This window comes from Phalaenopsis equestris, unplaced genomic scaffold, assembly GCF_001263595.1.
Source record: "Phalaenopsis equestris unplaced genomic scaffold, ASM126359v1 Scaffold000114, whole genome shotgun sequence".
In the NCBI taxonomy this organism is placed as follows: Eukaryota; Viridiplantae; Streptophyta; class Magnoliopsida; order Asparagales; family Orchidaceae; genus Phalaenopsis; species Phalaenopsis equestris.
The window spans coordinates 201600-214197 of NW_018164556.1; the positions used below are offsets into that span (position 1 = coordinate 201600).

The following is a 12598-nucleotide window of genomic DNA, read 5'->3' on the forward strand; positions in this document are numbered from 1 at the left end:
CTAAACCCAAAACCCTAAACCCTAAACCCAAAACCCAAAACCCTAAACCCAAAACCCAAAACCCAAAACCCTAAACCCTAAACCCTAAACCCTAAACCCGAAACCTTAAACCCTAAACTCTAAACCCTCATCCCAAAACCCTAAACCCTAAAAACCCTAAACCATAAACCTTAAACCCTAAACCATAAAAACCCTAAACCCGACACCTAAACCACACTAAACCCTAAAAACCCTAAACCCTAAAACCCTAAACCCTAAAAACCCTAAACCCTAAACCCTAAACCCTAAACCCTAAAATCTAAACCCTAAACTTTTAAAACCCTAAAACCTCTAAACCCTAAACCCTAAACACTATACTTTAAAAACCCTAAACACTAAACTTTAAAAACCCCAAACCCTAAACCCTAAACCCTAAACCTTAAACCCTAAAAACCCTAAACCCTAAACACTAAACCCGAACCCGAAACCCTTAACATTAAAAACCCCAAAAACTAACCCTAAAACCTAAAAACCTTGAACCCTAAAACCTAAAAACCTTAAGCCCTAAACCTTAAAAGCCTTAAACCCTAAACCCTAAAACTAAACCCTAAAAACCATAAATCTTAAACCCTAAAAACCCTATATACCACAAACCCTAAACCCTAAACCCAAAAAACCTAAACTCTAAACACTAAACCCTAAATCTTAAACCCTACACCCTAAAAAACTTAAACCCTAAAAACCCTAAACCTTAAACACTAAAAACCCTAAACCATAAACCCTAAACCCTAAACCCTAAACCCTGAAAACTCTAAAACCTAAACCCTAAACCGCAAACCCTAAACCCAAAACCTAAAACCCAAAACCCTAAACCTTAAACCCTAACACATATGATGCAAGCTAGAACTCTTGAATTCTTAGCACAATCATACTCATGTCAATCTCGATAGCTTAACTCGCATGCTCATCGGGATCAACCAAGCAATCAATGCTCATTAAGGTATCACGACTGACACGTGGTCACTCTCCTTATGAGCAAGACAAGCCATCAAGACATACGGTCAAGCACACAGACATGCAAGAAGCCCACACTGTGATCACTCGACCAAAGTATGAAACAACCACAATGGGTGCCCAAAAGGGTGCAACATTCAACATGACACACGCTAACGGGATGTACCAGGAATAACATACTACCCCTGTGAGGAATTCTGCTTACCGAGGACCTAAGGTGCCATGCGAAAAGCAAAAACCTACTACGAATGATTTTGCATCGAGTGAAAGGATACATATGCAAGGATTTACACCTTACTTGAGAGTCACTCACCGAACACACATGCAAATATACATGATAAGCAACTGACATATGCAGAGGTGAGTGAGCCACAGAGGCAGTGAGTCGGAAAGGTGGGCGTGTAGTAAAGGCAAAGACCAAACGAGTGGATGTGTCGTGGAGGCAGTGACCCGAAAGAATTGGGCGTGTCGAGGAGATAGAGGCTCGAATAATGTGTGTCCGGGAGGCAGTGAACCGAAATGATTGGGAATGCCAAGAAGGCAGGGCCCGACGACTGGGTGTGCTGGGGAGGCAGTGACTCGAAGGGATGAGTGTGTTGAGGAGTTAGGGGCTCGATGATTGGGTGTGTCTTGAAGTTAGTGAGTCGAAAGGATAGGCGTGTCGTGGACGCTCATAGACTAGGTGTGTCGAGGAAGTAGTGACCCGATGAGCGTGTTGAGGAGGCAGGGCCCAATGACTGGGTGTGCCAAGGAGGCTGTGAGACAAAGGATGAGCGTGTTGAGAAGATAAGGGCCTAGTGACTAAGTGTGCCGAGGAGGCGGTGACCCAAAGGTATGGACATGTCGAGGAGGCAGGGGCCCTACGACTGAGTGTGTCAAGGAGGCAGTGAACTTGGGGATGGGCGCATCGTGAAGGCAGTGGCTCGAAGGATGAGTGTCATGGAGGCAGTGACCTTAAAGGATGGGTGTGTCGTGAAGACAAATGTCCGAAATGGTGAGTGTGTTGTGGAGCAAAATTTTTTCTGTGCGGACTTCTGACATAGCTCTACGTGCGGCGCAGTGTATTCTTGAGTTATTTTCAGGTTATTTCTGGGTTATTTTCAATAATCCCAAAATAACCCAGAAATAACCCGCGGTCTTTATTTTGGGGGTTATTTTTGGGTTATTTCTGAATTATTTCGGGATTATTGAAAATAACCCAGAAATAACCTGAAAATAACTTAGGAATAACATGCACCACACATAGAGGTACGTCAGGTGTCCAGACAGAAAATGCACGCGTCGTGGAGGCAGAAGCCCGAAATAGTGAACATGTAGTAGAGGCAGAGGCCCAAAAGGGTGATGATCCTCACTGGGGAGAATCAAAGACAAATGCAAATGAGCATGCGACATGATGCAATGACATACAAGCATATAAATGTTCAGTCAACTGAGTTGAAGCAACCGATCAAATCAAATTGATCAGTTGACCAAGTCGGGGAGATCAGTCGGTCCAAAGTAATTGATTGACCAGACTAAGGCGGTTGGTCGAGGCAAAGTGGTCGGTTGACTGGGCCTCGATAACCGATCGAATCAAAGTACTATGCTGACCGGGCCGAGGTGGCCGGTAGAGGCAAAGTGGCAGGTAGATCAAGTTGGGGAAGTTGATCGAACCAAAGTGACAGGTTGATTGTGTCAGGGCGGGAGGTCGAACCAAAGTGGTTGAATGATCGGGTCGGGACGACTGGTCTAACCAAAGTGCTCGGTCGAACGGGTCGGGACGACGTATCGAACCAAAGTGGTTAGTCGCCCTAGTCAAAGCGACCATCGAACCAAAGTAGTTGGCCGACCGAGTCAGGGTGGCTAATCAAACCAAAGTGATGTCGGCGCCGGTCGAAGAAGAAAATGATGTTGATCAGGCTGGGACATCTAATCAAGTCACAAGTGATATCGATCGAACTGATACATCTGCTCAAGACATAAGTAGTGTCGACCGAGCAGGGACGACCGATCAAGACATAAGTGAGGTGTCGTTCGGGCAGGTGCAGCTAGTTGAGGCAAAGTGACACGCCGACCGAGCAATGCGACCGATTCTAGGCAAAGTGATATGCCAACCAGGCTGGTTCAATTGAACGATGCAACATTCTAACATAAACATACTCCAAGCAATATCTAGTGCAATCCAAGGTAAATCAACACGCTTGATATTGAATCGTGCCCATGCCAACTCCCTCACATATGAACTAAGGGTTGACATTTGGATGTGCGACATTGCCTCCTCCTACTTTGGTGAGGTACGTTGGGAATTTCTCTTTGGAATTTCCGGAAGGAGAACTCTCCACGAAGTCACAAAATGGGCTAACTATAAAGCTTTTCGCATTTCGTGAACTCCTCATGACTTTGCAAATTGAGCTTGCTATAAAACGTTTCTCACTTTGTCAAGTCCAACCTCTTAATTTGTCCAAGGAAAATTGGGGAATCCATAACGAGAGAAGGAAGGGTCTCCAACTCATGGGAAATTGTGTAAGGGTTCACAACAAAGGGAATCACTTGGCTCTACAACGGTGTTTGACCACGCACGAAATCCTACCCCAAGGCTTTCTCTAAGAAAAGCGACGATCCATCACATATTCATGTGACTGTGCCAGCGAATGTCAGTCAGCATGTGCACTCTGTGTGGGCGATCAAACCCACACGCCTACCACAACTAAGACCTGAGGCTAGCTAAGGAAGGAAAGCCACAAGTCCGAGGCTACATCATCCAACGAAGTCCAGGAGGAAGCTCTCATTGAAGAGGGAGAGGATGTCCACGCTATTTCATGCTAAGATGTCTTCTTTGCCCGTCGACCCACAAGTCCGAGGCTACATCATCCAACAAAGTCCAGGAAGAAGCTCTCATTGAAGAGGGAGAGGATGTCCACACTATTTCATGCTAAGATGTCTTCTTTGCCCGTCGACAATAAGGCACTCTGGAGTGGTTTACGGTCACTAACAAAGGCCGACAAAATGCTTCGCGGAGAAGAACGTCAGCCGTAGAAAAAATGCAAGTAAGGAGGAAGGGATTTTCCATAAATCTTTTGTGTGAAGAGATGACAGACGACTGTGAGACGCTAACGGGAGGCACATGCGTCGAAGGGGCTTCACGACGGAAGGAAAGCCGACGGGTAAGGTCTAGGTCACGAACAGCTGAAGGAGACGCGAGGGATTTGGGATCCCACGAAAGCCTAGCGTGAGAGAGGGCTAAGGACGGCAAGAGTTGGATGCTGACGGCGAAGGAGGTCGGCGGGATGTCACCGTTGAGGATCAAGCCCCGTGCGTACGATCAGCCGAGGTGTGGCAAGCTACTGAGCTCCTCCACTAGGAGATCCTTAGATGGGAGTTCCGACGCGGAGGAGAGGAGGCGGCGGTTGGGCGTTCACTGACGAGGAGTACCAGTGACGAGCTTTGGGATCTTAGAATGGGAGTGAACGACGTGAGGGCTAAGGCACGCGCAGATCTGGAGATTGGGGAGGGGTCGCATCGCATGCGATGGGTTTTTAAAGCCCTTTTTTATGGGGTTTTAAAGCTTTTTTTTCCTTTTTTTATTAATAATCTTTATTATTATTATTTCAAAGCTTTAATTTGCGCATGACTGGCTCGTAAGTGTAACCATAGTAGAATTGGTGTTCTTCCTAGGTAAAATTGATGTTCCATATGTGCTCGCGCAGTTCATTTCGTCATTCGAGATTATTTGGGCAAGTTCACTGTTAGAGGAGCCAATTTGAGCTAGTATCGTGCATGACGCAGCGAATGAGACATGTCGGCCCATTCAAAGCCGTTCACCATACCAAATTGTTGACCGGCCTTCGCCTGAGTGGTGGCCGAAGTCTAGCAGGATGATCTTAACAATGTGCCCCTCAACACACGCCAAAAGGTCTCAAAATGGATGTCTTGCACTGCGGAAATCAGCAAGCAAGGTTCAGTAACCCTCGAGCGAACATCCCACACTTGCGATATCAAAACTTAATGCCAACAAACCGATCTGGCATCGTCTGGCTAAGGATGTTAAACCAAGGGCTACCTTGGGATGCAATCCAAGTGTTATCCTAGAATTTGATTTGATTTGATGTTGTGTGTGTGTTTAGGATGTGTTTGTCTTGCATGTTGTGTTTTTCCCTATTAGTGGGGTGGTGGGAAGGACAAAAAACTCTTTAGGGGTAAAAGGTCATGTAGGCGCACCCGCGCTTGTTTTGACACACCTGCCTAGGCCTCTCTGAGCTAGCACATCTGCGATAGACCCAGAGCGTGTTAGCTTTTTCTTGGCACACTCATGCCCAACACTGAGCGCCCTCGCATTAACCATGGAGTAGCCCACATCGATCCCTCAAATGACCCGTTTGTGTGTGTGTGTGTGAGAGAGAGAGAGAGAGTGTGTGTGTGTGTGTGTGTGAGAGAGAGGCACCCCATTGTTTGGCGCACCCATTGTAGCATTGAGCACCCCGACATCGGATACCCTATGCGGGTGTGCCTGACAACCATTTACACTGCCTTGAGGAGCCCTAACATGCCCACACAATCCCTAGCGCGCTCGTGCACAGCCGCGACACACTAGTGGACCCGCTTTGCGTTCTTTTAGGTGGCCGACAGTATACACCTTCGGGTTATGAATCATAAGATATGTTTATTAGGGTATAAAATTCTCTGTAAGCTAAGGACAACTTATTTTAGACCTCTTAGACAAACAATCACGCCGAATATACAAGATTCTCTTAGGCGAAGCAACTCATGACTTCTGATAAGGGTCATTTGTGAGACTGGGTCAATTACCTTCTCTAACTACGTAGACCAAAGACTATAACAACCCAGGATGATAAAACTAGAAGATCTTGATCAAGTTCGTCATCATTTCTCTCATCATTCATTTTAAGCTCACGGTGATAATTTTATAATTTCAAAAACAACATATACTACTAGAATGTGTCACGTTTGAACATTTAGCATATAATCACTAACTTTAATCAAAAGTACAATTTCATTATTGATAGGCATAATTAACCATAGGAGCTTTGCACGTAAGGGAAATCTTCAACCCATAGTTTAAAATCCTCACAAAATGAGAGCAAGACATCTACGTGGTCTCTTATCTACTATCTCATATGTCTTCTTAAAATTTGACACGGAATCTCATGCTAAACTCCCTCATCTCATTCATTTCTCTTCTATTAGAGGGAGGTCAGGGCGTCAGAGCATACATGGATCTGTCTCGCAAGACAAAACTGCTTACAGATCCTAAATCAAAAGACTTGGAACATCAAAAACAAGCAAAAGATGTAAAAGAAATGGAAAATTTTCATACATACCACTCAATTCCTATGTATTTACATATCCGACACTTAAAACTTCAATTTTTAATTACATCCCACCTTACCCGTGCATAAAAAAGTGTATCTCACTTTTTAAAATTAAAATGGTGGTATTTTTTATGTGATATCAAAGCTTTGAGTGGTACAGATGTAAAATGTAAAGCTTAGGAGTTATATATGTAAATATCTAGGAATTGGGTGGAATGTATGTAAATGCCCCGACATTAGTTCCTCATCTGACTTCTATGTTATAAACTCTACTCAGCCAAATAGAATGTAGCATCATATGAAACAAGTCATACTTCACAGGCTTGTTGCGCCACAGAAAGTGCCTCTGCACCCTCTTCACCCCCATCTGCAGCTCCCTATACTCTGACATAGTAATGGCTACCAGTATTTCTTTCAGTCTGGGCACATCCTTCTCTGGAACAACCACAGAAAACTTCTCCCATTTCAAAATTTCAAAAAATGGTGGCACATAATTGTCAGCTAGGATCACCGGAACACACTCAAAGAAGATTGACTCCACTAATCTGGGGCTGTTAACCTCATAACCCCTGGGACAGATACAGTATTTGCTGCTCTTCATATACTGGACATAATCCATCTTACTCCTCGCCCCACTCAATGTCGAGGGGCCAAAAACCTTCATGTCGGGATCCTTGCTCTCCCAGTTCTCCAGAAGAATACTTCGAAGGATGCCATGTAAGTTCCCGGCGAAGAAAGCAAGAACTGGCCTTTGATTCCAAGGCCTTCCGCCGATATCTTTGAGAGGATTCTTTGGCAAACGAATTTTGGATTCAGGAAGACAGACATCTCTGCCCAGCTTGAACCCTTGACCTAGATCTGCGACACAGAGGGCACGAATGCTGCGGTTCATGATCGTGTTTGTTTCATTAAGCGCCTGAAACAAGTGAGAGTTGTTAAGCAGGAAGTTCAGAAGCAGAGCTCATGTTTTATGAAGACTGAGAATACCCAGTCATGGCAAGCGACGAAGAAATGGTCGGCGCCCCCCGTTCGATTCCAGAAAGGATATTTCACTGTAATCTTACGTAAATAGTTCTTGAGATGAAGTCTCATGTTCGTTCGATTGTGCGAACCGGGAACGTAAAGAGCCAATTGTAGGAGACGAGAGCTGAATGGCATGTAGAAGAGATGAGCCTGACTTGGGTCTTTTACAATGTAGTGTTTACTGCTCTCCATCAGTTTCATGAACCATCCTTCAGCAGCATAAATGCCTTTGAGGAGTGGCTGATGGAATATTGGCTTTTCTCCTTCTTCATAGATGTAGATCTTAAGAGTCTTCTCCATCAGCTTGTAGCTTCTGCATAAAGAGACAGTCTCTAAAGTATAATTTCCTCCAAAGAGACAGCCTTCTCCATTCATTTATCATTAAAAGCAATGATAATTTATATTGATTTTCGAGTGTCGTATATTCATTAAGTGAACAAGCATTCGAACGCAGTATATCACATTAACAAGATATTATCCCTTCATGCTCTGGCATTTCACCACATATTAATGTGACAACAGTTCACCTACATTTTTTTCTTAAACCAATATAATTAACGGTCTCCAAATTTAAATAATGAAAACTAAAGAACAAGCTTAGTTTTGTTTCATAGCAAGCAACAAATAATATACCACATAAATAATTAGATAACCTTTTAAACTTCGAAATGTTTCGGTACAACGGCGCAAAGAGTTGCCGGTCGTTTTCAACATTGAGAGCATTTTCAATTTCTTTCTGTGCAGCTAATATCTGCTTGTCAGGTGCTGATGACCATCTAGGTCTCTGTAATTAAGGAAAATTTCACATGAATTCAGAGTAATATTAGAAATAAAAATTACAAGAACCTAGGTTAAGATTCTTGAGTAAAATGTAAATACCATTGAATGATGCAAAACACGGTTTTTGCACAACAGACTATTCATTTCAGACAAGGTTAGTGGCGACATAATCAACGCATTTTTCTCGTTCAAAGTGTCCGCATAGCTCATGCTGGCGTTTAATTTGGTTAGAACATTACTAAGTTCTTGTTTTACCTGCTGACTTAGTGAAGTTACCATTTCTGCTTTTGTAATTTCTGTTAATGAAGCAATAGGAACTGAAATTATGGCATTCTTACTTGAATTCACACTTAACTCTCCTTTCATTAATTCATTAGCTGGAATTCTTCTTTGCTCGATGTCTAAAAGAGGATTTTCTTTTCTATTTCTATCTGATATGGAGAGAAACTCATAAACTGAATCCCCAACCTTCTTTATTCCGGTTACGTCACCAAGATCATCAGAAAATCTCATAACAGGATTCTCATCCCCATCCAACCAGCTACTATCATCAGAACCATCATTTTTTAACTTTTCATCCACTTCACTGACCCTTAAATCATGATCTGGTCTCTTAGAAAGGTTTAATGATTTGATCGAGCTGTAAGAGTCACTCAAATGAGAGAGCTTTCCAACTCCTTGAGATTGAGAAGAGAAATTCTTATTTAGTGAGTTCAACTTGGTGTTTGCAGGTAATTTTGGAGTAGGATACTGAGTTGAATAAGTTCTTCTAGAAGGAAGAGTGAAGGTATGAAGGACCAAAAGAAAAGAAAACATCAAAGCTAAAACTGAAATTAGCTTTCTACTTCTGTTCTGACACAGCCTTTGAAACTGAAGAATACAGCCTTCCATATTGACTTAGCTGAAACCTCTGAATTTTTTGCCTTAAAAAAGGCATAGTTGGAACCAACTTTGCCAGAAGATAACTAAAAGTGATTTCATAAAAATTATGTTAGTGATGGTTAGAGTTCTACAGTGAAGAACAAGCAATAAAACGTCTAACAAAATAATTGGAAATTTAAGGCGGTGTTTGGTATAACAGAATTAATAGAATTAACGCACGGTTTTAACGTAAATCCATCCAAATACAAAAAAAAAAAAACATCAAATAAATCCGACAATTTGCTAAATGTAAATTTCTCTTCCTCCTGCCTATAGGATTTATGTTGAATAAGATTTAGTAAATCCGGTAAATCGGGATTTATCAAATCCAAATGCTCTAAATCCAGAATAGTATTTGGTTCACTTAAGGGTAAAATCCATTAAATTTGTTTATGATGTTTGGCATAAATTTACTCCTGTAATTTTCTTGCTAAAGCTAAATCCCTCCTAAAGCTAAATCCCTTAAATCCACGAAATAATCGGATTTAATAAATCCAAATTCATGTTAAAACAATAATTGAATGAAGAAAAATTAGGTTTAGAAAATTTTAAATATCACGTAAATCTTGTTCAGATCCAGCCACCAAACACCCATACAAGTAAATTAAGCCCTGATAAAATGCCCAACATAAGAGATGAATTTAAGCAGATTTAAGTTTAAATCATACCAAATATCTTCTTGGATTTAACAGCACTGGATTTTATGAATCCGGATTTACCGGATTTACTAAATCCTACTTAAGTGCAGCCAAACACCCCTAAAGAGTATGCAGAAATGCTAAACTAATACAAAAGCGACGCAGGATCTTAGAAAAAGAGAAAATCTAAACAGAAGATGAGAAACTGGCCTAAAAAAATTGGAATGATTGGTACACAAACTTTAAGATTCGACTATTGAAAGGTAGGGCAAAAGAGGGAAGGGTTGTTTTGAATTTCTGTACACCAACAAGCCAGTTTGGGTTTCGTAGTTGAAATTATCACCGGAAATTACAACATTATCAATCTTTGTATGCCAATATGCCGCAAAGCGTGATTAGAACTTAGCATTTCATCCAGAATACAGACTCTATGTTACATAAAAAAAAAAGAAAAAATAAAGCGAGATTTATAGTTTTTGAGGCAAAAAATCCTTACAGTTATGCATGAAATACAGATGTAGAAAAAGAAAGAATCTACAAAATAGTCAGGATCTGAAGAGCTAAGTTTTTCGGTTCTTTTGGGTTTTCTTCAAGATCGCATCTACTGTGAGTGAGGACGACACTTGAGACGGTGGGAGAATGATGAGTTGGAAAGAGCTGATAGGCGTTGGAAACAAAGGAAAATTTACATATATGTCACATAAGTTTTATATTATTACATTTCAGGCTCTCAATTTTGATTTTTTTTCATATAAAGAATTTTACTTATATTTAACAAGATATATCTTACTTTTTTTTTTATTTAATAATATGATAATATAATTGTTATGTACTAGAAAATTTTAAACATCAGAAAAATCTTAAATCTTAGTTCAATATAATTTTCCACCACACATATAAAAATATAAAAGATAATATTACTATTTTATATAGAGAATCTCTAAGAAGGAAAAAAATTATATGTTTGACTCACTTATAATAATTCATTTAAAAATTAAAAGTATGAATTTCAAATGTTATCTTTAATTAGTGAAGATGATATGACAAAAACTGAAAATCACAACTATATAGTAATAGTTTTGCTACAAATGATATAGTTATAACAATTATAATTAGTGGCTGCAATAATTGTTGGTGCTGATTGATAACGATTAATGATCGTTTACCTTCGCTTATCTTCATGAGTTATACATTAGTTGTCAATTTGATGTTCTCTTCTCGGTCTCTCCCCCTTCTCTTGTGAAGACAACCGAAACAGAGTTTTTGGCTGTGGATTTTTTACTGCATGAACTCTTTAGCGTATTCCCTGTTAAGAGTGTCTTTGTGATATATTTCTCCTCATTAGTGTCGGATTCATTTCTGTTTGTAGCATGTTTCACGCTTACCTCACATTTCCAGAAGTTTATTCCAAATTTGTGCTGCGGAGCACGCCCAAGGAGCGGAGCGATAGAAACCTTGAGGGAGTAGAGAGAAAAAAAAAGAGATGAAGAAATGATGAAAGGCCGTCACAAACTTGCCCAATAGGGATGAATTGGAGTATGCCCGAGCTGTATAACCAATTTTATATATGAAAAGAAGATGTTACAAAAGAGAATGAGACATAGTTCTCCATACAGAAGATGAGTCTAGAGAGAGCCAAAAAAATTAGGGAGCCAAAAACCCACTAATACATGTCATGGATCCTCTATTTATGGGAGATAGAGGGCCAAAAGCAGAAAACTTCATGTCTGCCCTTGCTTTAGGATGGGTAGTGCACTATAGAATATTATTGTTTTTTGTTGTGTCTTTTTATATTGTTAACTGATCCTGACACTTTTTCATATGAGTTGAACCTTCTGCTCGGCAAGTCCTTGGGTTGAATGACCGAACTGGTGTCCATCAACAATTTTATCTAGGCACCAACCGGCTCTCACTCTGAGAAGTTGGTCAACTTTGAGTATGGTAGTCGGTCGGCCATAAGATGGTTTGTTACTTGTTGATTTGTGGACATCACATTGATATTTGTGAGCTTGTTGGGGGTACTAAACCTTTGATTAGTCGGCGGCATAGGTGCTTGTTTCTGGTCCTGCCAGGTGGCTCTTTGGACTTCAGACTGATCTTTAGTCGATCCTGTTTGGTTGGAGACCTTCAAAAGTTTGCAAAGAAGCGGAACTTACTTTTTTTGTTTTTTTTTTTTTTTATCAAGATGAGCTCAGCAAAGGTTTTGACGTCAACATTAGCATGATCAAATGCCTCAAAATGAGCATTTTTTGCGAGTTTGCAAGCAAAATAATAAATATAGAGAAGCAGAGCAGGTGGGGAATAGTAATCCATCCTGCACTTTTATGTAGCGTTCGGGCGTCACTTTCTGCCCCCAAAGGCTAATTTAATGTTGATCTCATGGCGTCTCCAATGGCGACAACTTTATTGGAGTAAAAAAATTATTTAATTCACTCACCCAGAATCTTCAAAAACTACGTCAGTCACATTATAAGCAACTAAAGTGTCTCTTAAGATATCTTCTTGGCACAGTTGAATTCGGTTTACATTCCAAGCAGGTTCACTCACTTTTCACACCTATGTCGACACAAGTTGGGCTAGTGATGTGACTGATAGAAGATCTATCATTGGGTACTGTACCTTCATAGGTCCTTACCCTATTTCATGGAATGTGAAAAGCAACCAATAGTTGCTAAATCCTCAACTAAAATTGAATACCGTGCAATATCTTCCGCTGTGACAAAAGCTATATGACTAAGAATACTTCTCAAGGGACTTTAAAAATTTTTGCTCAACCCCTACAACAATTTACTCTGATAACCTATCAGCCATGACTATACGTTAGAGAACCCCATTTTCCATGCACGAACGAATCATATCGAGATAGACTATCATTTCATCAGGGATCATATCCAGTCTAATGAAATTACATTACAATATTTCTCTTCGGAAGAG

At 40.8% G+C, this 12598-nt stretch overlaps 1 protein-coding gene across 2 annotated transcripts; it reads right to left on the reverse strand.

Moving 5' to 3' along the window:
- Nucleotides 1-6055: 6055 nt before the first annotated feature.
- On the reverse strand, nucleotides 6056-10223 carry LOC110020985 (probable glycosyltransferase At3g07620). 2 transcript variants are annotated; one of them, XM_020719295.1, is made up of 5 exons: nucleotides 10161-10223; nucleotides 8205-9070; nucleotides 8024-8109; nucleotides 7290-7638; nucleotides 6056-7218 (listed from the first exon to the last, which is right to left on the reverse strand). In XM_020719295.1, the coding sequence occupies exons 2-5, from the start codon at nucleotides 8994-8996 to the stop codon at nucleotides 6547-6549; spliced, it is 1899 nt and encodes a 632-aa protein (XP_020574954.1). In that variant the 5' UTR covers nucleotides 8997-9070; nucleotides 10161-10223; the 3' UTR covers nucleotides 6056-6546. The 2 variants fall into 2 exon arrangements, with proteins under 2 accessions (XP_020574954.1, XP_020574953.1); XM_020719294.1 differs by having other exon boundaries at nucleotides 7979-8109; nucleotides 10161-10221.
- Between the last annotated feature and the right edge of the window lie 2375 nt (nucleotides 10224-12598).